The 22,865-nt window shown below is 53.1% G+C and overlaps 8 protein-coding genes across 8 annotated transcripts; 4 read left to right on the top strand and 4 right to left on the bottom strand.

Annotated features, from left to right (window-relative positions):
* Positions 1–2,503: 2,503 nt before the first annotated feature.
* Positions 2,504–4,830, top strand: J4E86_006565 (uncharacterized protein; the record flags this gene model as incomplete). The annotated part of the gene is made up of 3 exons (XM_051447091.1): positions 2,504–2,569; positions 2,622–2,982; positions 3,032–4,830. 3 exons carry the CDS (start codon positions 2,504–2,506, stop codon positions 4,828–4,830), a joined length of 2,226 nt encoding a protein of 741 aa, XP_051301576.1.
* A 408-nt stretch (positions 4,831–5,238) lies between these two features.
* Positions 5,239–6,284, bottom strand: J4E86_006564 (uncharacterized protein; the record flags this gene model as incomplete). Its single annotated transcript, XM_051447090.1, has 2 exons — positions 5,239–5,880; positions 5,934–6,284. 2 exons carry the CDS (start codon positions 6,282–6,284, stop codon positions 5,239–5,241), a joined length of 993 nt encoding a protein of 330 aa, XP_051301575.1.
* Positions 6,285–6,681: 397 nt separating this feature from the next.
* Positions 6,682–8,876, top strand: J4E86_006563 (uncharacterized protein; the record flags this gene model as incomplete). Its single annotated transcript, XM_051447089.1, has 3 exons — positions 6,682–6,732; positions 6,798–7,088; positions 7,140–8,876. The coding sequence occupies 3 exons, from the start codon at positions 6,682–6,684 to the stop codon at positions 8,874–8,876; spliced, it is 2,079 nt and encodes a 692-aa protein (XP_051301574.1).
* Positions 8,877–9,402: 526 nt separating this feature from the next.
* J4E86_006562 (uncharacterized protein) lies at positions 9,403–9,950 on the top strand (the record flags this gene model as incomplete). The annotated part of the gene is made up of 2 exons (XM_051447088.1): positions 9,403–9,495; positions 9,549–9,950. The coding sequence occupies 2 exons, from the start codon at positions 9,403–9,405 to the stop codon at positions 9,948–9,950; spliced, it is 495 nt and encodes a 164-aa protein (XP_051301573.1).
* A 1,904-nt stretch (positions 9,951–11,854) lies between these two features.
* Positions 11,855–13,021, top strand: J4E86_006561 (uncharacterized protein; the record flags this gene model as incomplete). The annotated part of the gene is made up of 3 exons (XM_051447087.1): positions 11,855–12,028; positions 12,080–12,793; positions 12,848–13,021. 3 exons carry the CDS (start codon positions 11,855–11,857, stop codon positions 13,019–13,021), a joined length of 1,062 nt encoding a protein of 353 aa, XP_051301572.1.
* A 1,107-nt stretch (positions 13,022–14,128) lies between these two features.
* Positions 14,129–15,572, bottom strand: J4E86_006560 (uncharacterized protein; the record flags this gene model as incomplete). Its single annotated transcript, XM_051447086.1, has 3 exons — positions 14,129–14,811; positions 14,864–15,482; positions 15,543–15,572. 3 exons carry the CDS (start codon positions 15,570–15,572, stop codon positions 14,129–14,131), a joined length of 1,332 nt encoding a protein of 443 aa, XP_051301571.1.
* A 1,309-nt stretch (positions 15,573–16,881) lies between these two features.
* On the bottom strand, positions 16,882–18,512 carry J4E86_006559 (uncharacterized protein; the record flags this gene model as incomplete). The annotated part of the gene is made up of 4 exons (XM_051447085.1): positions 16,882–17,046; positions 17,110–17,630; positions 17,711–17,832; positions 17,878–18,512. The coding sequence occupies 4 exons, from the start codon at positions 18,510–18,512 to the stop codon at positions 16,882–16,884; spliced, it is 1,443 nt and encodes a 480-aa protein (XP_051301570.1).
* Positions 18,513–19,900: 1,388 nt separating this feature from the next.
* On the bottom strand, positions 19,901–21,970 carry J4E86_006558 (uncharacterized protein; the record flags this gene model as incomplete). Its single annotated transcript, XM_051447084.1, has 2 exons — positions 19,901–21,595; positions 21,644–21,970. 2 exons carry the CDS (start codon positions 21,968–21,970, stop codon positions 19,901–19,903), a joined length of 2,022 nt encoding a protein of 673 aa, XP_051301569.1.
* Positions 21,971–22,865: the final 895 nt, after the last annotated feature.

The following is a 22,865-nucleotide window of genomic DNA, read 5'->3' as shown; positions in this document are numbered from 1 at the left end:
GTCAAAGTGTGCCTGTAAAGGAAGCATGGACCAGCCCGTTGGTGACTTTTACGCGAGTCCCTTCCCCAAGTTTACTATCTTGCCGCGTGCACAACTGCAGCTTCACACACTACACGCAAAACAAACTCCATTGCATTTCCTAGCATTCTACTACCATTTCAGTCTGTCTGCAGTTTGCCTTCCAGAATTTTGCTCGAATCCTGAGGGATGCCGATGCTCGTCGTGTCACAGCCACAGCCACCGGGTAGCAGGGGTCATGACTGGACGTGCATACGAGTCGGGAGCAATCGGAACGCCCATATTTGCCTTGACGGAATGCCGTAGGATTCTTCCATGGGCTTCAATCTTCGTCCGCTCACCTTCTGTGCTATATTGCTTTTACCGGTACTCTGACCTAGCTGGAAAGTAGCCCGAACGGCTCCCGCCCGCGCCCTCGTCTGTGGTATACCGCTGTTTTCTTTTGGTCAACGACAGCATGCCCGTAGCCCAATATCGCGCTCGTTGCGAGGTCAGGCATCGAGGCATTTTATTTCCGTAGTCAATGCGCAGCGCCGCGTTGCAACAGCGTGCTTATTATTAATCGCGTTGATCTTACGGGAAATGTCTCATGGCCGTTCGCCACATGGGACCTTGAAGTGCTGTCGCGTTACTCAAGTCAATAGCGGCCCCGATTAGCCAGAAGCCATCACCGTCTACTCCTTCGCGGGTCCGCACCGGCTCCATGAAGGCACACCGCGACCCGACGAATTGCTAAGCACTATGAGCGGTGTGTCTTTGTACCGCAGACGGAGCCGCTGAGGGCAACTTTTTTACGCACACGGTACACCCCTGGCTATTCGCTAACGGACCGTTGGTGCCATGCCAGGGGAAGCGCATGCAGCATCCGATTGCTTTCGGCCCATGTCTGCGACAAGAAGAATGGGCGCCTCGACGAGTGGTTGACTGTCTATATCCGTGATATCCGGATCGCATCTCAGTATCGGACCTCCGATTCAATGCACGTTTGATCTCCTTTGCGATATGGACGAGGTCTCAGACCCTATACTTGCAGATGCGACAGTGGATCACCCGCGCGGTTGTGTGGGGAAAGCTTGATGGCTTGGGTAAGGTAGCCGCCCCAGGGCTCTGCGCCCAGTTCCTGCTCCTCCGAGAATTGGGGCACGCGACTCCACAGTCCACAGCACCACGGGAGGTTACGGACAACTTTATTGCAATTACCCGCATCCGACTTTCACATTCAAATCCGCGGAGGCTGGCTGACGCAAGCATCAATTATCGACAAAGTGGCTAATTATCGATGGATTGCCTCCCTTGCAGCAAACCTGCGACTGTCATGCAGCTGTCAAGTCTCACCGTCTCTTGACACCTGGAAAGCCATGGCGTGCGAGTCAGCATCGTACATATTAGATCTGATCCAGCGCACGCATGAAGCCCTATGGTCGGAGCAAACTAGCATGGGTAGCAAACTACTAGTCTCTGACAGTTTCTGATCTCTTAATATTTCTTCCAGAAATCAGCCTTCGTCGCATCTTGGGAATTAGACACCTGCCTGCCACCTACCCCACCTAGGCGTCTCGCGCTCCGCGGATTCCATGGACAGTCAAGAATTTTGCATACAATGGCGTGCACCTACTTACTTGATCTACCAAATTATTACAATACTACTGGCTTCTTACACAGACTGTTTATGATGGTCGTGTTCGCGAATCGCACGCGATGTCTAGTTGACAAACGTGGAAGGCTCTTATGGTCTTGGCAATACAAAGCTCGCTGGCAAACGACAATACGATCAGTCTACATAGAGCATATGCCAGACCAAAACCTGCTTTCAAAATTCTGAAGCCTGATCAAGAAACATTCTTGTTCATCTGTCAGCTGGCATCGAGGGTGCTTGCTATGACGCGGCGGTGCACGGAGCCACTTCCGCGGGGCTGTGATGGATCTGTGGTAGCTGTGAGCCTGTTCACGATAGCCTTAGTATTCGAGCTGCTATCAAAGCGGCTAGGTCTTTCAGCCGGAGTACGCTCCATCATTGTGAACCGGCTTCCGACGACTGCTTTTCTGTACCTTTTTTCGACTACATTCCAGAGCTAGAAAGTGGCTTACCTCGGCATCGGGTTGCTTTTGACCCCCATTGTATGAACGCAAGAACACATTCAGGAGAATCGCCGTGCTGGTAATTTACACGCTTGGGCGAAGTTTGCTCATATCGCAGAATATGGAACTCATCAAGGCCACGTGCTCAAGAGTGATGCGCGAACCATGGGTGCCATAGGTTGGGGAATGACACCCGCCCATGTAGCCTTGGCGCATATGTGGAGCCGCGGGATCGACGAACGGCATGACGTCAAGGCGCTAGCTTCCCTCGTCATCCTGATCAACGCGTCGTTTGGGAGCCTGGAACCTTGGTACAGCTTCAATGTAACCTCTGCCAGAGCTCTCTCCACTCTCTATCAACCACAATTGCACTCCACTCCACTCGAAAGTGACACCAACTATCGCAATGTCACTCTCATCATGCTTCGGGTCGCGCAAACGCGACGACGACCAGCGTCCTTTGTTGCCTCAGGTACGTCAGCTCAACTGTCTGCAACGCGACGCGTACTAACACCGAATGATAGTATCGCGATGATACAACGCTCCAGCGTGAGGTGCACCAGAAGCTCCACTCGTACCAGATGTTGAGGGCACTTTCCATGGGATTCATGCCGTCGAATGAACAAGTCATCATCAACCTCCGCAGCTTGCTGTCTGCAGACGTCCTGAACCCAGAGAACCCAGACTTGAGCGACTCAGGACGCCTGCTTGTCAAGTTTACGAAACAATGGCTTCATCAGTTCATCGACACGATGAACCACAAGAACAGCGAAGACCAGATTCAAGACTTCCTTTGGTACCTTTCCAAGTCTAGGATTTCTGTTGACGTAGAGGATATCGCGAGGCGGACGACAAGGTCAAAGGCGAAGGCGGATGCTACTGCAGGTGCGTACTCCCAGATGCGTCTATATCTCATTCACTAACACGGGAGCAGCATACCAGAGCCTCCAAACTGTTGGATCCCTCCTCCTTACCAATTCAGACTTCCGCATCTTCCTTTCTGATCTCCAAACCGTCGGACGCGAAGTCTTCAGAGACACCGCATTCACACTGTCGAACGTGTCCAAGAAGGCTGCGAAGAAGATTGAGCCCTCACAGGCAGAGTACAAGGCGCTTAAGGAGCCAGGCGCTGACGAGGGCCCTCCACCTTCGGCCGAGGATCTGGGTAACGATGTCGCCGAAGTAGCCCAGGTAGTTGGAAATGGTGTGGCCAAGGTTGCTAAGAGGGCAGACGTGAGTCTGGGACAAAAGCTACAGGGTGACGAGGGCGAATCTCTCATGTTCCGCCTGAAGAAGACGGTTACAAACCTGAGGCAGAAGAGGGACTACAACGACTCCGTCTCGGTGCTGGCACAGCTCCTGAAGCGCTACGCTTTAGTGTACTCTCGCACGGTCGAAGATGCCATGGGCACGCTCGAAACCGACATCGACACGAACCCAGCGATGGACAAGGCCGTCAGGAACTTCTGGACATTCATCAGCTCGTTCGGAGATAAACAGGAATGGAAGAAGCTCGAGGACGCCTTCCACCGGGTCTTGGATCACTCTCGCAAGGACCCAGAATTTGAGGATCTGCTGACCGACGTTGGCAACTCCCTCCAGAAGCTGCTCACCGACCCCGACTTCTTCGATCACGTCGACGAGAAGTTCCAGGAACTCCGGAAGAAGGCCCAGGGTGTTGGAAGCGAGTCTTCGCTCCGTCAGGATGTCGATGTGTTCTTTGAGCAAGCCCAGCGAACGTTCATGGCCGTGACGCAGGATGAAGACATTGCGAAGCTGATCAAAACAAGCACGAGGATCTGGAACATCTTGTCGCCCATGCACAACTCCACCAACAGCGAATTGGTTCAGGACGCCATCAACGTCTTCGTTCCTCTCGGAATCCAGGCTATCCAGTACATTCCTATCCCCCGTCTGGAGGTCTCCACGCCCGAGATCGACATGCTCCTCGAGAACCTGATTATCGAACCCGGAAAGACCGTCAACCACACCTCCTTCCTGCCTTTCCGCTTCAAGGTAGAAACATACAACGACTTCGAACTCCGCAAGGCCCGCTTCCGTGTGGCGTCAAAGGCTACTTCCAAGTTCACAATCAAGATTGACGGTCTCTCGTTCCGTGCAGATGAAGTCGGCTTCCTTCTTCGCGCACACTCTGGTCTCCTCCGTCTTGCCGATGAGGGTATCGCATCTTTCCAGCTCGACGAGCGCGGTATTGATATCCATCTCGACGTCGAGGTCGGCAAGGAGAAGCTAGAACAGATTCTCACCCTCAAAGCCGTGCGCGTCCACATCCACAAGCTCACCTATAAGCTTCGCAAATCCAAGTTCAGCATCCTCGGCTGGCTGTTCAAACCGCTCCTTCGCCCCATCGTCCGCAAGGTCATGGAGAGGCAGATGGCCAAGGGTATCGCCGACGGTATCCATGCTGCCAACCGCGAGCTCATCTTCGCCCGCGAGAGGCTCCGAGCTACGAGGATCTCGGACCCAGACGACCTCAAGACCTTCGTCAAAGCTGTCATCACTCGTCTCACACCCGCCGACGATCCAGACGTCTACACGAGGGTTGGTGTCGAGGCACCTGGCAAGGGTGTATTCGCTGGCAAGTATGCACCTGGTAGTGTTGTCAAGCTATGGGAAGAGGAGGGTCGTCGTGCAGCGGAGCGCATCGATGACTGGGATGAGGGCGGCTGGAGGAACGACGTTTTCGACCTACACGCCATGACAATGTCTTAGGCGTTTTTTGCTTCTCTCACGATCGGCTCAATTTGCAGAGTGTATTGTCCTTTTCGGCATCGGTTTCATGGGTTTATGATCATCTCAAGGCCAAAATGTTTTCTTAGCGGTAAGGGCACGATTTGCTTTTATGCGTGTATACGATATCCTAATGTAGTACATGATTCATTTGACAGTCTTGTTACAAAGGTGTCAAATCCTAATAGTGACTACAGGTCCGCTTTTAAGCAGACATCTAATTCATCAACGCCCGCTCAAACAGCGTTATCATACAGTGCACCAAACTCTGACCGCGAGTTCGATTTTTTCAAATGCTAGAGTGATGTTCTTTCCAAGATGGAAAAGCCTCTAGCCTTCTTACGTATCCCTTACAAATCAGGAATCCCAACCACTTTCATCTCGATTCACCTAGAAGGGAGGCAGGTAGAAGGGGTATCCGCCGTTCTTGATGCGGAAGACACTGAGCAGGAAGCTGTACATGCCGAACAGGACACCAGTCCACAGGAAAACGGCGAATGACTGTGCGCGCGGGTCTTTGATTCTGGGAACCTTGATGGCGAGAGAAATGGCAGCAAAAGCGAGGATGCCGTAGATGGCAGCAACAATCTGCGACTCGAGACCGTACTGGCTGCTGAAGCCTCCGGCGAAGTAGTTCATACCACCCTTGCCATCACCCACGACATACGGTGTTTTCCTAATGTGGTTGAACATGTGGCCACTGGTGAAGAGAAGCACGGCGATAAGGCTGACGGCGGCCCAGAGGTTACGGTTCTGGAGGATGGGAATGATGTACGGCCAGGCGACTGAGATGGCCGTGATACCTCCGAGGACGATGACGGTAGCGGAGATGTAGAAGACCCAGTCGATGGGGCGGGAGACGGAGGGCTTGGGCACGTCAGCGGGGAGCTGGCGCGCGATCCAGGCGTGGATCTGTTCGGCTTTCTGGGGGCCGGCGGTGAAGTCGAAGCGGACGGGTGCGGAGTCGACCTTTGCGTTTGCGCCGACGGTTGGGTGGAAGTAGAGGAGGACGGGTGCGGTTTGAAGCATCATCTATCGATTGTTAGTCCTGGAGAGCTGAAAGTAGAGGAACAGGGAGGTCTCACCGACTGGAAAGTGTTCTTTCCATCAACAAAGTCCAACGTGCCAAAGACCAGTTTCGTCTTCCCGTCTTTGTCACCCTTCATCCAGCTCTTGCCCAGCAAATCCCACTCGGGCTGAAAGTCCCTGCAGAGCATGCATCCAAACCTCGGCTCCAGGGCCGTCAAAAGCACAGCAACGCCATAATCTCTCGGAGACTTGGTCAATTGCGCATAACCGGCGTCGTCGAGCTTGAGCGGATGGCCCACGGAAAGCGACTTGGCGCGGGCGTCAGTGAAGCGGTCGCCGGTCGATTTCTTGGCAGCCAGAGCTGTAAAGGGCAGCAGCGAGGCCGTGAGGAGCTGTAACCACCGCATTGTGTCGTTTGGCGGGTGGAGAGTTGGTGTGCGGAGCTTTGGTGGGTTGGACTGGTGCTTGGGAACGTGGCCTCGAGCTCGGAGATGCGGCGTGCGTAATGCCAAGGCCGACACCTAGGCAGGGGTGCGCGACATGGGCGTTGGAGGTCAGCACTGCGGATTGTAAACCTCACAAGGACTGCTGGACTACTCAAGAGGCGATTCGTTCTTTAGTAGTGTTCGCGCGCTATCTTCACGTTTTCAGCGTCATTCTTCCACTTTGTTGTGTTGCTAGCTCCATGACGGCCATCTGCGCTCTGTTTGTTTACCCAGTCGCGTCTACCTAAAGCCCCACCACATTCTGTCCTACATCTACACCTAGCGACACGCTCGCGCATCATTGAGCAGATATTATACCATGGTCGCCGCTGTGGAGGCAGATATGGACATCAACTACGAGATGAAGGATGTGAGTAAAAGACGGCTGGACCCTGTTCGGCTGCCGTGTCTTAGACCTTCCACTGACCCTTTCAGCTCCAACATTCGCTGCGGAACGCGACGCTCGAACTCAGCCTCGAGCGGAGTAAGCATTCAGTCGAAGCGGTAGTCAAAGACGAGGAGATCCGGAAGTTGCGAGTCGCCCAGTGCCTCCTGCAAGACGAGAACAGCGACCTACACGAACAACTCGAGGAGGAGCAGGCGCGATCCGACGAGCTCGAGGCATCGCTCGAAGAGGCCCTTGCGCAGTTGGACGAGCAACGCGCAGAGGCAGAGGCAGCACAAAACACCATCCGCACCCAGGCGCGGGAAGTCGCGAATCTCAAGGTAAGCACGTCCGGCCTATCGATCATTGCGCTATTTGCTTACTTCTCTTAGGCCGAGCTCAAGGCTATGGAAAACGTCACATCCGACTCCAACAAGATACTATCAGACAAACTTGCCCTGTCCCGCGAAATCTCATCACTACGCCCCGAAGTCGAACACCTACGCGCCCAGGTCGAAGCAAACACCGGTCTACTTTCTGAGAAGCTCGCATTGCAACGCCAGATGACTACGCTACAAGTCGAACTCGAGAACGAGAAGCGGACCTCCGCCCGTACCATTGCGAAACAGGGGAAGAAGATGGAGCAGGACGAGGACCTCCGCAACGAGTTGGAGGAGGTGCGCAATGAGCTCGCAACGGAGAAGAAGGACCGGATGAAGGCTGAGGCTGGGCTTACAAAGGCTGAAAAGGCCATGGAGAAGGTGCAGGCCGATCTGGAGTCGCAACAACAGGCCACCGAAAGTCTGCAGGCCAAGGTCGAGAGCCTGTCCAAGAAGGAGGCCAACAAGGCTAGCAAGCGCAGTGAGGCCCAAGATGCCGCGATTGAGCAGCTCCGCGAAGAACTACAACAAGAAAAGGCTGCACGCCTTCAAGCCGAGAAAGCCCGCAAAGACACCGCCGCCCGCGATGCTGAGATCGAAGAGCTGCGACAGGAACTCGAACAAGAGAAGCGCGAGCGTCAGAAGGCAGAGAAGGCGTCGAGGAAGGGTTCACAACAACCCGACGATCAAGCCGAGGCTGCAAGGAAAGAGCTGGAAGAAGAGAAGCGCGAGCGCAAGAAGCAAGAGAAGGAATACAAGCAGACCTTGGCCGAACTCCAGGGCAAAAATGCGGTGCTCGACGACAAGCTGAGTGCCTTCCGCGAGAAGCTACGAACAACCAAGGAGAAGTTGAAGGAGAAGGAAGCCGAGCTTCAAAGGGTAGACCGGGCGCAGACCGCACCACCTGTTAAGAGCATCGCAGCTGCGTCTAGCAAGCCCGCAAAGACTGCTCGAAAACGCATGGCAGCTACTGCTGAGCCAGAGACCATGCTGGGTACGCCAGGAGACGGCTTCCCTGCGAAGAAGGCGAAGCGCGGCACTTCGGTCTCTGCCATGGGTGATACATCCACCTTCTCCCTAACGCCATTCCTGAACAAAGCGAGCAATATCGCACTTGACAGCCCTATCATTGAAGAAGAGGAGGAGGCCGAGCAACAAGTCGAAGAAGAAGTTGCTGAAGAGCAAGGTACTCCGACAGCGCCTCCCAAGAAAGCCCTCAAGAAGACTGCCCAACCCAAGGTCAAGGCCCTCGCGCCATCGGCATCGAGCAAGGCAAACGCAAAGCCATGCAAGAAGAACGCTGCCCCAGTCCTCGAAATGGTCTCAGAGGAAGCATCTGAGCTCTCGCACAACACATCCAAAGACGCATCCGAAAACGCGCCCGTATCCATCCCGACCAAAGACGACGATGGCCCATCCAAGAAGTCCAGCAAAGTCAAGCCTCGCAAGTCACTCATGTCCTTTGCCACATTCACCGAGGAACCCGCGGCAGAGAAGAAGAAGAAGCGCAAGCTTGGTGCAGGTGCCGGCAAGACACTCTTTGATTCTGAAGATGCCGAAGACGCTGCGCCCCTGAAGCCTGTCGGTCTCAGCAAAGGCCTGTTTGCGGCGAGGGCCCTGAGTAAGAACGTGTTGGGTAAGCAGGGACAGGGACGCCCCATTTCGGGCGGATTCAACATGATGAGTGAGGAGGCGTTCACCTTCTCGCCGCTCAAGAAGGATCGGAGAGGGGCGAGTATTCTGAAGTAGAAGAGGGGGCTTGGGGTGAGGAGGTGCTGTACAATATTCGTTCGGTGCATATTTGGCGTTTGGTCTCACATCACGTATTGGCATTCATTAGACTTCAGGTTATATGCAATACATACATTACAGTTGCATCCTACAACACATGAGCAGTTCAAGATTTAATATTTCATAGGTCTGTTTGAAGGATACATGGACAACTTTGTGGGATCTCTGACAGGCAGAAATCCTGTGAAGACCTCCTCGCTGTTGTATTGCAGCATTCTTCGGAACTTGAGAATGTGTTGTATGCAACACACTAGCATTCTAGGGGCCATATAATGGAACGTGTAGGTCTACAAGGAGCAGCAAGACAATCTCTCTCACCTCAACTCTCATGCCAAGCCTACGTGGTCACTGTGAGCCGAGCAGGTGAAGGCAGACAAATTTCCCGCGTTAAACCAAGCGCTACACTCTCTTATCCCAGTTACCTTTCGGTCCTCAGTCCTACTACAATATCTTCATTCTTCCTACCAACTTACCAACGCCGTTCATGAAGATGCAGCCCGACCGAGGAGCACACGACAAGAAGACGACGGTGCAGGAAAGTCTACCCGAAACCATGCAGTCAGAAGCCAATATCACAGTGAGCTATTCATAAATCTATTTCTAGAGGATTATGGTTAACACACAGTCTAGACCTCACACAATGGCGGCGACATGAACGAGAAGATCGAGAAGGTCACTGCCAAGCGTGAGAGCGACAGAACCCTCCATCCGGTGCAGATGCTAGAGAGCGAGCCATCCCTTCATCCCACCAATACCGAGAATGATCACACACCGGATGAGCAGAATGATGCCTCAGACAAAGACACAGCCAAGCCACTACAAAAGCCCTCACTCATCGTCACCCTCTCATGTCCGGAAATCGCTCGATTTGTTACGGAAGATACAGATAGCGATGAAGAACTCGCTGAACAGGATATGTATGGCGGTGAAGATAACGACGATGAGGGCCCAGAACCGCTTTCAGAGGCGCAGCTAGCTTACTTCTACGCCCACTTCGTCGACATGGATTGGGATGTGAAAGTAGATGCTTGATGTGCGGTTGAGGCTGCAATCTATGGTGGGAAGAATATTTCCTCAGGTGCAAGAGGAACGTGGAAATCGGGCCGCCATGGAGGATATCAAGGGCAAGCTTCATGAGATGACGATTATTTGCGATCGCCAGCGAACTCAGCTTCTGGGTCGGAGGCGGACTGGACAGGAAGGCACAGGAAATGAGGTTTAGATAAAATCTATTTTTCTTTACTAGTACTACTCGCAGGGTATATCTCAAGGGAGCTGATACCAGCATGAACGATAGCGATGCATGCAGCGAAATGAATTTTTGTGCGAAGAATACGCAACAGTCGTGCCATTCGAAAGGCATCCTGCACTTCGTGATCCTGTGTCATCATAGTAAGGAAGGTCTCAAAGTAGGTCCAAGTAGGCCAGTAAACAGCCCCTGGGCGCTTAAGTACCTGGAAAGCCATGTGCGGCGCGGAAACAGGACCATAGCGCCGGGGCGTAGTAGGCGCACAGTATATATAGGCCATACCAACTGTGCCTCTTCAAGGCGCGCAAACAACACGACCCCGAAACAGACCAACAACAAGGTCTTCCCCTGAGTAAGCTGTTTCGCGATGGGTCCACTGGGGTTGGAGTAAGACTTCAAAGAGGCATTGTCTAGTAGTCGAGGATCTGATTGGGCTGTGCATGATTCCCACACCACCACTCATCTCGAGATGAGGGATGAGGGAATTGATGCTCACCGGGGACCTGCAACGGAAATGCGCGAGGCAATACGGAAAATGCGCAGACTCTTCGTGAGGGAATTACAACTCGCTCACGGCGCGCCGAAATCGCTCGTGAGCGATATCTGACCGGTGCGGACCGGAGTACGAACTCATGAATGCGAGGACATGCACTTCGTACACGGTGTAGATAGTACCGCCGTGGCGCACCCCTTGTCCAGATGGCTGCAAGACGACTTAGACGCTGGAGCCATCCAGAAGGCAGAAGAGACAGCTCACAACTGTGCCGTAGAGAAGAATAGCCAACACCAACACAAGTGCGATGCCTCACGATGTTTTCCCGCGCCAGCGCGCTTACAAGTCGGAAATAACCCATCTACTGTCAAGCCAACTCACCAGCCCCCTCGGGCGTTGTTAGTCCCCTTTCAGATTTGGCCTAACATCCGCAGCCGAGCCTTCGCCACGAAGCCCACCTACAGGGCTGAATCCGATGGCCGGGGCACTTGTTGCCCGATCCACGAGGCGCGTGATAATGCCGAGATGGCTGAATTGGTGTGCTTATCGAATGGCCAGATCGCTGACGTCGGACATGTTTGAGCACGCCCTCTGTATGGCCCGTTTGCATATATCGAGTGTGCCTTGAGCGTATTTGCACGTCACGAGTAGACCCGAAGGGTGTGCTCTGGGCTTGGTTCCCGACTTAGCCGAGTGCGGGAGGCCTTGGAGGTGCGTGGATGTTGTGTGACGGGGATTCGATGGGTTTGTGTCAAACTGCAGAGGTGCGCGCTGGTATGTGTATAGGAAACCAAGGTCAATGTGTTTGTCGCTTCATCTCAAGGATCGCAGTGAGCCTTGCAGCAGGTAGTAATGGATGCGTATTCCACGCTGTCATCAAGAGTCCATTTGGTCGCATGCGATGGTAAGACAGATGCGCACAGCCCCAAGAAGTGGCCACATACTAGCGTGACAAGGGCAAGGGCACGAGCAGGGATCGAGCTAAGCTAGCTTCCCCGCTCAGCATGCATGGTGCTGTGAATGCAACTGCCTGGGTGCATATAAGCCAACGACACGCTGTTGTTGTCGAATAATGTCCCTCACATATCCTTCTACCATCGCCGAGTCTACGCATTCTTCTTCGAGACCCATTCTTCTTCGAGACCCATTCTTCACGATAACGATACCATCAACAATCAACGTACTACCGCGGCCATGAGCGACATCAACGGAAAAGCACCTGTCAATGGTGGCACTCAGTCACCTCGCACTGCCGAGCCGGTTATCAAGGTTCAACCACCGCGTCGAGAAGATCTTCAGCCTAGCTATGCGAGGGTTATCCAACCTGATGATGCCGATGCTGACACAAACGGCTGGTACGGTGGCATGGTATGTTTACATTGAATCCATGTCCCATGCGCCACTCTAATATCCATCTAGATCAACACCCTAGGAGGCTGCATCGGTACCCTCGGAGCCATCCCCTGCTGCATCGTCTGCCCCAACCCCTACAAGCCTGTCAACCAAGGAAACGTAGGTCTCGTCACAAAGTTCGGACGTTTCGCCCGCGCCGTCGACCCCGGTCTCGTCTACGTAAACCCACTGTCAGAGCAACTCGTCCAAGTCGACATCAAGATCCAGATCGTCGAAGTCCCCAAGCAGGTCTGCATGACAAAGGACAACGTCTCCCTCCAGTTGACTTCCGTCATCTACTACCGCATCACTTCGCCCCACAAGGCCGCTTTCTCTATCTCCAACATCCGCCAGGCGCTTGTAGAGCGTACGCAGACGACGCTGAGGCATGTTGTTGGTGCACGTGTGCTGCAGGATGTGATTGAGCGTCGTGAGGAGATTGCTCAGTCGATTCGTGAGATTATCGAGGAGACGGCGCTTGGTTGGGGTGTTGAGGTTGAGTCTATGCTCGTCAAGGATATTATCTTCAGCCAGGATCTTCAGGACTCGCTCTCTATGGCTGCGCAGAGCAAGCGTACCGGAGAAGCCAAGGTCATTGCTGCGAGGGCTGAAGTTGAGGCTGCCAAGCTTATGCGTCAAGCCGCCGACATTCTCAGCAGCGCTCCAGCTATGCAGATCAGATACCTGGAAGCCATGCAAGCCATGGCCAAGTCGGCAAACAGCAAAGTGATCTTCTTACCGGCAAGCGCTTTCCCTATACGTACTGCATCTGAGACAAATGCTAACTTCTTCCAGGCTCAGAACCAGACTGTCCAGAGCGCGCTCGCTCAAGCCGACTCCGTTGGCGAAGGACCCAGCTCCCACGGCGCCAGCCCAATGGGCGTGCAGAGCTCGGCAGCTCAGGAATACGGCGGCAACAGCCACGGCTTCCAGAGCGCCATCAACTCGCATGTCATTGAGAACATGTAAAGAACTGGCTTAACAATCAAGCTCTCATTCTTCACTGTATTCATGTTGCTTTTTGGTTTTTTGGTTTGGTAAGCGATGATTACGGATGGATGGATACGACGAGGCAGATTGATAAGAGTTTGATGATGGACTTGAGCATTTTGTTTTCGCGTTTCTTGATACCCTATTCCGGCAGCAGTATTATCGGTTCACTCGCTACTTGTTCTGATAGACACTTTTACGATAATGATAATGCCTGATTATACTCAACGAACTTAGTCTCATTAGCGATGAATGAAATCTTGCTCGATACTGATCTGTTGACAAGGAATTGCCGCATACGAGGGGATATTGAGAGATGGATAAGGGCGCGTGGCGCGCCTGGGAGGTAGTCACATCATCTGGCTAGGGCGATAGCAGGGTATACAAACTAATGTATTCGTTACACTGGACTATCCCTTCATCTATCGGTCCCCAAAAAGCTCACTTTCGTCATCAACCCCCGTGATGCCTTCCTCGACAGTCACCGCCAAACGACTGAAGCATGGCTCGCGCTGCGTGACCTCATCGGCGCCAACACAGAAACATGTTAGCGCCAGCCACCAAGCATATATAATCTCTGCCTTCTGACCTTTTCTCTTCTTCTCGACACCCTCAAATGCATGAGTCACTCTCCAAAAAGAGTTGTTCGTTCGTAAATGATCTTTGGAAAGTGAAGTGGTTGGCGATGACATGAACGTTTTGCGCCAAAAACAAGTTGGCTTGTGGCCATGTGGCGGACACGATGTAACTCTGGGTGACTCGAAAGCAACACTCGAAAGCCATGTCGAGTCCAAAAGTGAAGTTTCATATGTTCATTCATCTACTTCAGCGTACTGTACTTCTCCTCGACACTTTCCAAACCATCCGTTCACCAGGTTATGCCACCTTGTATACTCCAAAACGTCCAAGCTTACATGCCATGGTCGCTCACTCAAACGCACAATGCTTGGCTCCAACAGATGCTTTGATACAAAAGAAAATTTGAGATTTAAAAATGGAATAGTAATACGAGAAGCTCCAGCTCCCGCAAAATGATCAACAAGAATGGATGGAAGAATAAAAGGGTGTCTGACCAGAAACAAGGACTTATGAAGGGAGTACACTTTTGTCGGTCGTTCCATTCCCGTTCCCTAGTATTGGTCGGGCCTCCTTCTGTTGTGGTTCGCCATATGCCCACTTCGTTGCTGCGTTGACGATGTTTGCGCATACTGGGTCGACGTGCTTGACCCATAGTGCCGCGGTTCGGTATAGGATGTAGTAAAAGACCGCAATGGCGATAAGAATGTGTGTCGTTGATCCACGCTGGAGGTCCTGTTGCTCTCCCTTCTCGTTCCTCGGCGGGTTCATGGCGGAAGGTAGGTAGATCATCCAGGTAAGCACAGACTTGATAAAAGTGTTGTGCAGCAGGTATACAGGGAAACTGACGCGACCGAGGAAATTGAAGACAGGCGACGTAAGGAGTTTGCGTGCGTTCCTCGAAAAGAAGATCCCCAGCAGGACAAACGCGGCTCCCAGGTGGTCCCAGTATCTTCGAATATCCGTCTTATCGGCGGTCAGGCTGTGCATGATGGTGGCCATTGTGTGCGACCAGCGTGTGTTCTGGGCCGAGTCCTGGGGAAATCCAGCCATGAACATGCCGCAGATTATCATGATGGCGGGGATCGGGGCGGGTAGGACGGAGGTGGCAGCATCCTTGTAGTGGTTGTGCAACTCGGCTACAAACATGCCCGTGACGATGTTGAGACCCTTGATGGAGCCAACTGTGAGGTCTGCTCTAGTTAGCGATTGCCCAATTCGTTTGCTGGCCGGAACTATACACACCTTTGCCAACTTGCCAGAAATACATGTACATGATGCCATAGATGATGAACCGCGCTTTCGGTCGCACCAAAACTGTAGCAAGCATGGTTGTATAGACCATGAATGCGCCTTCCAAGAACATATGCAGTGTCCACTGTGTGCCATCGTACTCGTCCCAGCCGGTTGTCCACGTCTCTGTTTGCGCCCTGAACAGCGACTTGAAAGCCATCCACAGCGTAGGCTCCTGTCGGTGCCAACCCTGCCGTATCCACTGCGCATCGACGTGCTTCGTCATATGGTATGCGTTCGTATTCGCCATGAACCAGGTAACGATGGTCGCCGCCATGGTGGGGAGAATCAGCCTTCCTGAGCGCGCGAGCGCACTTCGTGCAATGCCGTGGAAGGCAGCATCGTGATTTCCCTGACGCGACTTGCTAATCGGCCCAATCGAATTGACGTATCCAGTTACGAGGAAGAAGAGGGCTACGGCGCTACGACCTCCGACGGCGAGGCGGAAGAAGGGGAGTTGGAAGAGGTGCGGCGCGGATTTTGCGTCTGCGGCGGGCTGGTGTAGCCATGGTACAAACGCAGTACATAGGTGACCGCATACGACCATAAAGGATGCTATGCCTCGGAGGCCCTATAGCACACTGTTAGCCCCAGTTACACGACTGTGCTTGTGACGGCGGGTACGACTTACATCTATCCAGTTGGCGTCGCGAGGAGGCATGGTGAGAAAATGTAGCGTGCAAGGCCAAAAGAAAGTCTACTATTCAAGGAAGGTGAGGATTTAAGAACTATAGTATGTGCTCAGGCGCATTGCCGTGGCTTCGAGACTTGCTGATGCGTGCCCAGGTGGCTTGGAAATTCCGCTGGTGCCGAATTCCGGGTACCAAGAAGGCGAAGAACAACGGCGCTCGCAATGATGGAACCGCTGCAGCAAAGATCAAAACGGACGGCAAAGAGGGGAGCAGAGGTCAAAAGGAAGTGTGAGTGTAAACCAGCGGTTTGGCCTTGAGAAGCCAATGCACCCTGGCCCTACCGGTGGGGGCTACATCTTTTCAGGAACGCGCACCCTGCAGTAGACGCGGCTCACTGGGCAGATGCTGGACAGTTGGATAATGCCAAGAGAGGCTATCGGGAAGGTCACTTTAGCACTCTCCTTTGGCACGCCATCAGTGGTTTGCGGGCGCGGCAAAAACCCCAGGTAATGCTTGAACTTGATGGCAAGACTCTACCACAGATCACCCCTGAGCCGCAATGAGGTTGGTGCTCATGTCGCGTGCCCGGGCAGATGAAGCATGGAGCATGATTATTGAGGGAAACGGCATCCCGCGCTAACAAGCTGCATCTGTGGCCTTTACAACTCCATCGCGTAGCGCTCTCCTGACGATGGTCCCTATATCTGGAACTCTCCGCTGGCGGATGTAACACAGCCATTGCAGCTGCACTTGGCCATGATCGTCCGGAACCGTTCCTTACTACAAGACCAAATTTAACGCATAGTTACGAACCACGAGGCGAACATTCAGCACTCCGCAAAGCCAACTACCCGCGTATCCGGATCACGATAGCGGTACCACTGCTCATCGGCGCATGGAGGCGTAAGCTAGTGCGACGCCTCGTAGAATCAAGCACACGGAAGAACGTTTCGTTGTCTTGGCGGGCTGACGTGGAGGGCCGCTTTAACCGAGACTGCAACCCCTGAGCCAAGTTAGGGGTCGCTGCAACGCATCGTCATTTGTCAGAGCGTCCGTCTCCGATAGAGTGCCGTTTCACACCTGAGCGGTAACAATGTCTTGCGTGTCTTGACAATCGCGCGGCAAACTTGCCAAGGCCTCACCGCGCATGCAGCTGGGTATACAGAAAGAACACGTCTTCTTACCCAGATGAATCTCTCCCTGTGTTCGCGCCCTTCTCGCGATAATCCGATTGCATTCTCATAAAATTGCAGGGCTACTTGGAAGAACGTATTTCCACTGTCACGATAAGTCAACTAATCATGAGTCAAAATTTGAGATACGCCTTCGACGCCTCTGTCATTGCACTCCACCCGCCTTGCCCATCGTAGCGTGTGGCAACTGCTCGAAGCCGCCACCGAGGACCGCAGGCAGCGTGCTTGCCGTACCTGGCGCTATCCTCGCCCACGATACCCCAATCGAGAAGCCGGACGCGTGCTCAGGAGCGATGACATTGTCATTGGCCTGACACGAGTTGGTTAGCAAATATCGGCATGCATGGCTGTTTGCCGGATCGAAGAGCCTTACGTCAACAAGCAACCAATGTAGCTTCTCCTGCAGATACGTTCCAGCAACATTCTCATCCATACTGCGCAGTTTCCCCATGCGCATCCGGTCTTTCAGCGCTGCTGTCAATGCGACCACGCCATTGGTCTGCATCTCTGTCTTCTCCTGGCCAACGGCATTCTGGAAACCTGCATAACCAACGAACCCAGGCTCAGACATCCATTTTTGAGTATTCGCAGGTCCGGCGTTGATGTTCATATCTGCGTCCAAGAAGACGCGGACCTTGGAAACACATCCAGGCCCCATGTGTTGTGCGCGTATGACGGCGGAGTACTGGTACTGGACATCGCTGTTCTGCGGAACGGCGACATGCTGTTCGGCGCGTGCGGTCTCCCACGAGAACCGTGACGTTGCATTCCCCCCGTACAGTGCGTTCACTCTGCCAACCAGTGTGTCGGTTGCGGAGAGCCCGAGGAACTCAGGATACGTGGAGCCGAAGACTGTGTGGTCGCGAACAGAGGCTGAGGTCCAGAAATCGCCTGCTGTATTGCGATGAAATGGATAAAGAGCTGTCGACGTCAACGTCATCAAACATCGAGTAAGCGGTCCGGGATGCACTCACGTGTATTTTCGTCCGCTTCTGAGTACGGCGCAGTCGCAAACGTCGGCCAAGGGTTGACGTGGCTTTCGACGAAACTATCGGGATGAAGGTCTTGCCAGATGGCAAGCAATCGGTCGACGTTGCTGCAATAGTCAACACTCCACTAGAGTAGGTTGCGCGGTACTTACGTATGAAGCAACCAGAAGATGGGATCGAATGCAGAATACGCTGCATCATACATATGACCTCCACGGCCAATGGCATTATGCAAAGTATCATGCACCGACTCCAGGCTGTTCGGAATTGCGCCTTCGGTACTCATTTCCACCATGCTGTTACTGACGTCGAGATAATTTGCTTGCATGCCCAGCATCTGGTAAGTCTGCTGCATGAGGTTCACCCGATTGCTGTCCAGAGACTCCGCTACAAGGTCGTTCTGGGATTTCGCACTTACGGCCATACTAGCCGGGTATCTCTTTGTTGAATTCCAGAGTATCCACGGTACACTCTTGAAGTCGTCAACTGGCAAAGGATGGAAGTGGTATGCGTACAGCGGATTTGAAACATGTATTGTGGTCGTCGAATCCCCACTTGGAACCTCAATCTCGACCGTCTCCTGTTGTACGATCGCGGGGAAGGAGCTCGTGTCCTTGGGCGGTACGGCAGCGGCGTCCCAATACGGCATTCGGAAGGTGCTTAGGGCATTGTACATTCTCTCTTTCGCTTCTCCCACCGGAAACTCCGAGATTGCTTGTTGAGCATTGGAGTAGAGCAGTTCCTTTTCAGAGTCAGTGAATCGGATAATTCGCAAGTCCCCTTCCATACTTCTATGAGGCCGAGATAGGGTCTGTGCCAGGTCGGAAACAGGTTGCTGCCATGAGCACAGTAGCCGTTGCTTCCGTTCGGATGTTTGCCAACGTCATCCCATGGTATGTAAGGCCGGCCGTGTATACCTTGTGTCGGTTAGCGTGTCGCTATCTGGTTACATGTTGCATATAATAGTGACAGAGCTTACCTGCGATCTGATAGTAAGAGAACTTGTCGTATTGACCTATACTCTGCAGCCGCTACAGTCCTAGCAGATAGACGTTCAACTGATCTTTGTCCCGCTCTAACTCTCGTATCTCTAATCGAGGATGTATAGTATCGACACCCAGTCCACGAACACCAAGAATAGGATGTATTGAATTCGTTTGTCGTGCTTCAACACCCTTACTTGGTACAGCAGTTGGGTTCGCTGGGGCATACAACATGGAAACGCAAATAAACAACCAGAGCGCTCTGGCGAGCATTCTGGAAGCCACCAGATATTGGCTAAGGTAAGAAGCAAATCGAGTTGTCGAGAGCGCGGACACTTTTGCGAGAGAGCAGCATCAAGTTCTGGGGGATTTGAGACCGGCACAAGACGGGCCTCCGAAAATGGCACAACGAAAACAATTGTGAGCTGATCCTACATTGACAGTATAAACGTTGCACGCGCTGCTCATCAGCTTATTCTCTATCGTGCATATGTAGCTAAGCGCGATATGCTTACACTGGTGATCAAGCCTGTGTAGTACTCGACGCGTAAGGACTAAGTCGCAGCGAAACGGCTGACTGGTACAGGCTCAAGAAGCACGCAAAGTGCTAAACATAGTATGTAATCTCGTGGATTGAATACTAGTACAGGGCAGTTTATAATAACACAAGCTCGGTGTGGGAATGAGAACGCACCGCATTGATGTGTCAAAATATTGGGCGTTCACTCATCTTGTTTTTTGTACACGGCATATATGGCAAGCGGCTTCGCGATTAGAATCTCTGCAATATGCTCGCAACTGGATAGCCAAACCAGACCTATCTACCTAGTTTGTTGATGCGCCGTTAAATGGCGGCGGGTTAGCTGTACACGACGCTAGTCGTGACCTCAACACCGCCATGTTGCGACACATTGCTGACGACCCAGACCACATTGGCCAAACACAACGTTGCACCTTCCTATTCAAGTTTCGGTGTGGCTTCAGCCATAAACTGAGTTGCAAACTTAGCAAGAGAATATCGCCTCTAGAATTGTGTATATGAAAACTTTCAAGCTGATAGTAAGCCATGGATATGCAAAGAGACGCCGTCGACTCCAAGTCATACAAAACGTAATAGTACAGCCACTAGAATAGTACTCAACACACCAGGACACCGGCTAGTCCAGCTTCAATCCATATTCGCGTACGCATACTATGCGTGGTCACCCTCGCCAGTCTCGTCGTGATGCATTTCAGTCCCATGAAAAGCATCGCCGAACGCCGAATCATCGACAAGGTCCAAGCCCAGGTTGTCATCGTGTCCATAGTCGGCCAGAGCGTCTCCAGCACTATCAATGTTGTCGAAGCTCCCAAAGTCGGCGGTGTCGAACATGCTGCCTGCATCAGCGTCGATGTTGGATTGAGGCATCCCGCCGACATTGTTCGGGCGCTGGTTGTTGCTCATATTTGGCTGTTGGACACCGCCGGCTGGCTGTTGGGCATTGCCTGACTGGTCGTTCATCGTCCAGTCATCAGTCTTGTCTCCTGCACCCGCCATGCCGGACATTTCTACATCCAGATCCAAAAGATCGGCTCCTACATCAAGGCTTGTATCCTGTTGATCGAATGCCGACGACTGGTTCATGTTGCCGTGTGGTACATTGGGTGTACCGGTAGCGGACTGCGATTGACTCGGTGGTTGCGATAGTCTAGGCAAGGACATGTTGCCGATAGGTGTGCCAGAAAGTGATCCCGACCCATATTGATCCAAAAGGTTCGCGGCAGAGTTATCTTCCATCGAGCCCTGGTTGTTCATGCCATTCGATGTGCCGTTCGCTTGCTGTTGGCCTCCGTTGCCGTTCATCTGCGCTTTTGGAGGTGAGGGCTGTTGTACTTCAATAAAACCACCCTTGTCTACACAGACAACCGCCTTCTTCTCATCAAACTTAACACCCAGCGACTTCTCCAAATCTTGTACAACTCCTTCGACCGGGTTTGCGTCATCACCGTCGCTCTCGGTGGAGCGAGATAGATCTCGTAGTCGGCGTTCGGCTTTGATGTAGGTCCTGGTGCGCTTCAACTGTGCCACCTTCTTCGCGTGCTCGGCCTTCATCTTGTCAATTTCAGCCTGCTCGTTCTTCGTGTACTCTGCTACGCGCTTCTCGAAGTCCTTGAGTTGGTCTGCGTCCAGCTTGTAGTAGTTTTTGATTTGGTAGTTGTCCTTTCCTGGCTCCACATTCTCAGCTCCTGGGACGTCCAAGATGCCAGCAGTAAGCGGAGCAAGCTCGCCCATGAGGCCTAGGCCTAGATCAATCGGCGCGATCTTTCCAACAGCGTACGGTGATGAGAAGATCTCCTCCATCCACTCGTGATGCTGCTTGTAGCGCGACAAGCTGATCTCGCGCGGAGTGAGGAAATCGAAAGCATCTTGTGTAGCGTTCTCCTCCTCTTCGAGCGTGTTGTCCGGCGCAAGCGCGCCTGCAGCGGGTTGACGGGGTTGAGGTTGTGTCGGCAAGCGCTGGCGTTTGGCTGGCGGAGGTTGCGCAGGATATTGCCTGCCTGGCTGCATGGGGTTGTAGGGGTAGGGCTGAGGGCCTCTCATCGCCTGTTGTCCAAACTCGACTTTTGGCCAATTCGCCTGGTCGACCAGCATGAATTCCTTGCGCATCAACGGTCCAGCTTGCTGTAGTTGAGCGCGCATCTGGAACTGGGCCTGGACCTCTCGTGGGACGGGTATTTGGGCGGCGGGCATTCTGCTTTGTGGATCTGCGGGCTTGTAGTGCACAAGCCAGAGATTGGGATCGATGTTTCCAGGGCCTGCGGCGATTCGATAGCGATGGCGCGCGTGCACGGCATATGGTTCGTGGGGGTAGTGGTAGCCACTGTTGTGGACGAGGACTTGGAGAGTCTATAGGGTGTTAGGCATTGCGCGCAAATGACGCCTTGGTATACACACGTATCCGCGCACGTTCATATCGTATGCGGTCTCAGCATCAGCCCACACCATGCCGTCCGAGGCGAACATGGTGCCCATGCGCGGGGGCTGCCATGTGAGGATGACAGTGCCATCTTGGGGAGGGGCTGCGAGGTAGGTCCACGCGACGGGCGACGTGTCGCGCACGATCTGCGGGCCTTTGATGAGGTACTCGAGGGCTTGCGGAGCTTGAAGGCCCGGGAGAGTAGGGAAGCGGTACGAGGATATCAGGTGCACATGGGGAAGGAGGTGATTCGGCACCTGCGCACTCGGGTCGGGGGCATGGTAGGCTTGGTTCATGCCGTACATGATGGCGGAGATACTGCGACGGGATTGCCGCGTCGGTCGGGTCGGTTTGGGTGGTGATGCAGCGGGCGCGAAAGCTGGGGTTGGTTGATGTCTGGAATCTTTGGCGCGTTGGGACCGCGCGACTGCCAAGATGTCGTCGTAAGCGGTTAGCGCGGTACTCGGCTGCTACGAACACATGTTCAATCACGATCATGGTGTACACAGAAGTGTTACTGTCCTGTGTGTTAGTGAAAGGTACATGCAAAGTATGGCGTGTATTTCAGTCAACATTTCGCTCCGTACGCACAAGCACAAGATAGCTTCTTCGAGGATGTTCTCCTTCTGCAGCCGGCCTGATCGACACATCCGTGCAAACCTGAAGGTTCCTGTATCTAAGCCGCCAGGTATCATCGGAGCACTGAAGTCGGCCTCATGTACTATGTCTCTTGTGATTGTGTTACATGATATACTCATGCTGACCTTTACCCAGGTACCCATTCTAAACAATTGTGGAAGGGTGGGGGTTTGAAGGTTTTCGACCAACACTGCAACTGACCAACTATTGGGCATTGATTACACGTCGATATAGATGAGGTAGCGCCACGGTGTGATCATATACAGCAAAGCCGGATGCAAGATAGTCAAGAAGGTCTTCTGTTGCGAAGCCGTTGCATCTTTCCCCCTCAACCTACCAATATCTGGACGTTGAACCTCTGCAATGAGCCTACCTACAACCAAATGTGATGTATCCGAGGATCACTCTGAGCTTCTCTTGTATGTGAGTAATTGTACATGGTTTTAGCAAAGCCAAACGCAGTAGCCCCATTAGTGATGAAAAGAACGAGTGGAATATTTGCGTGAATTAGCCATCCCAATGAAAGATGCAGCTTTGACTGGCGGCATAATTCGCGAGTCA

This window comes from Alternaria arbusti, assembly GCF_024043155.1.
Source record: "Alternaria arbusti strain BMP 1465 chromosome Unknown scaffold_8, whole genome shotgun sequence".
NCBI lineage: Eukaryota > Fungi > Ascomycota > Dothideomycetes > Pleosporales > Pleosporaceae > Alternaria > Alternaria arbusti.
This window is presented reverse-complemented; position numbering and strand designations above follow the sequence as displayed.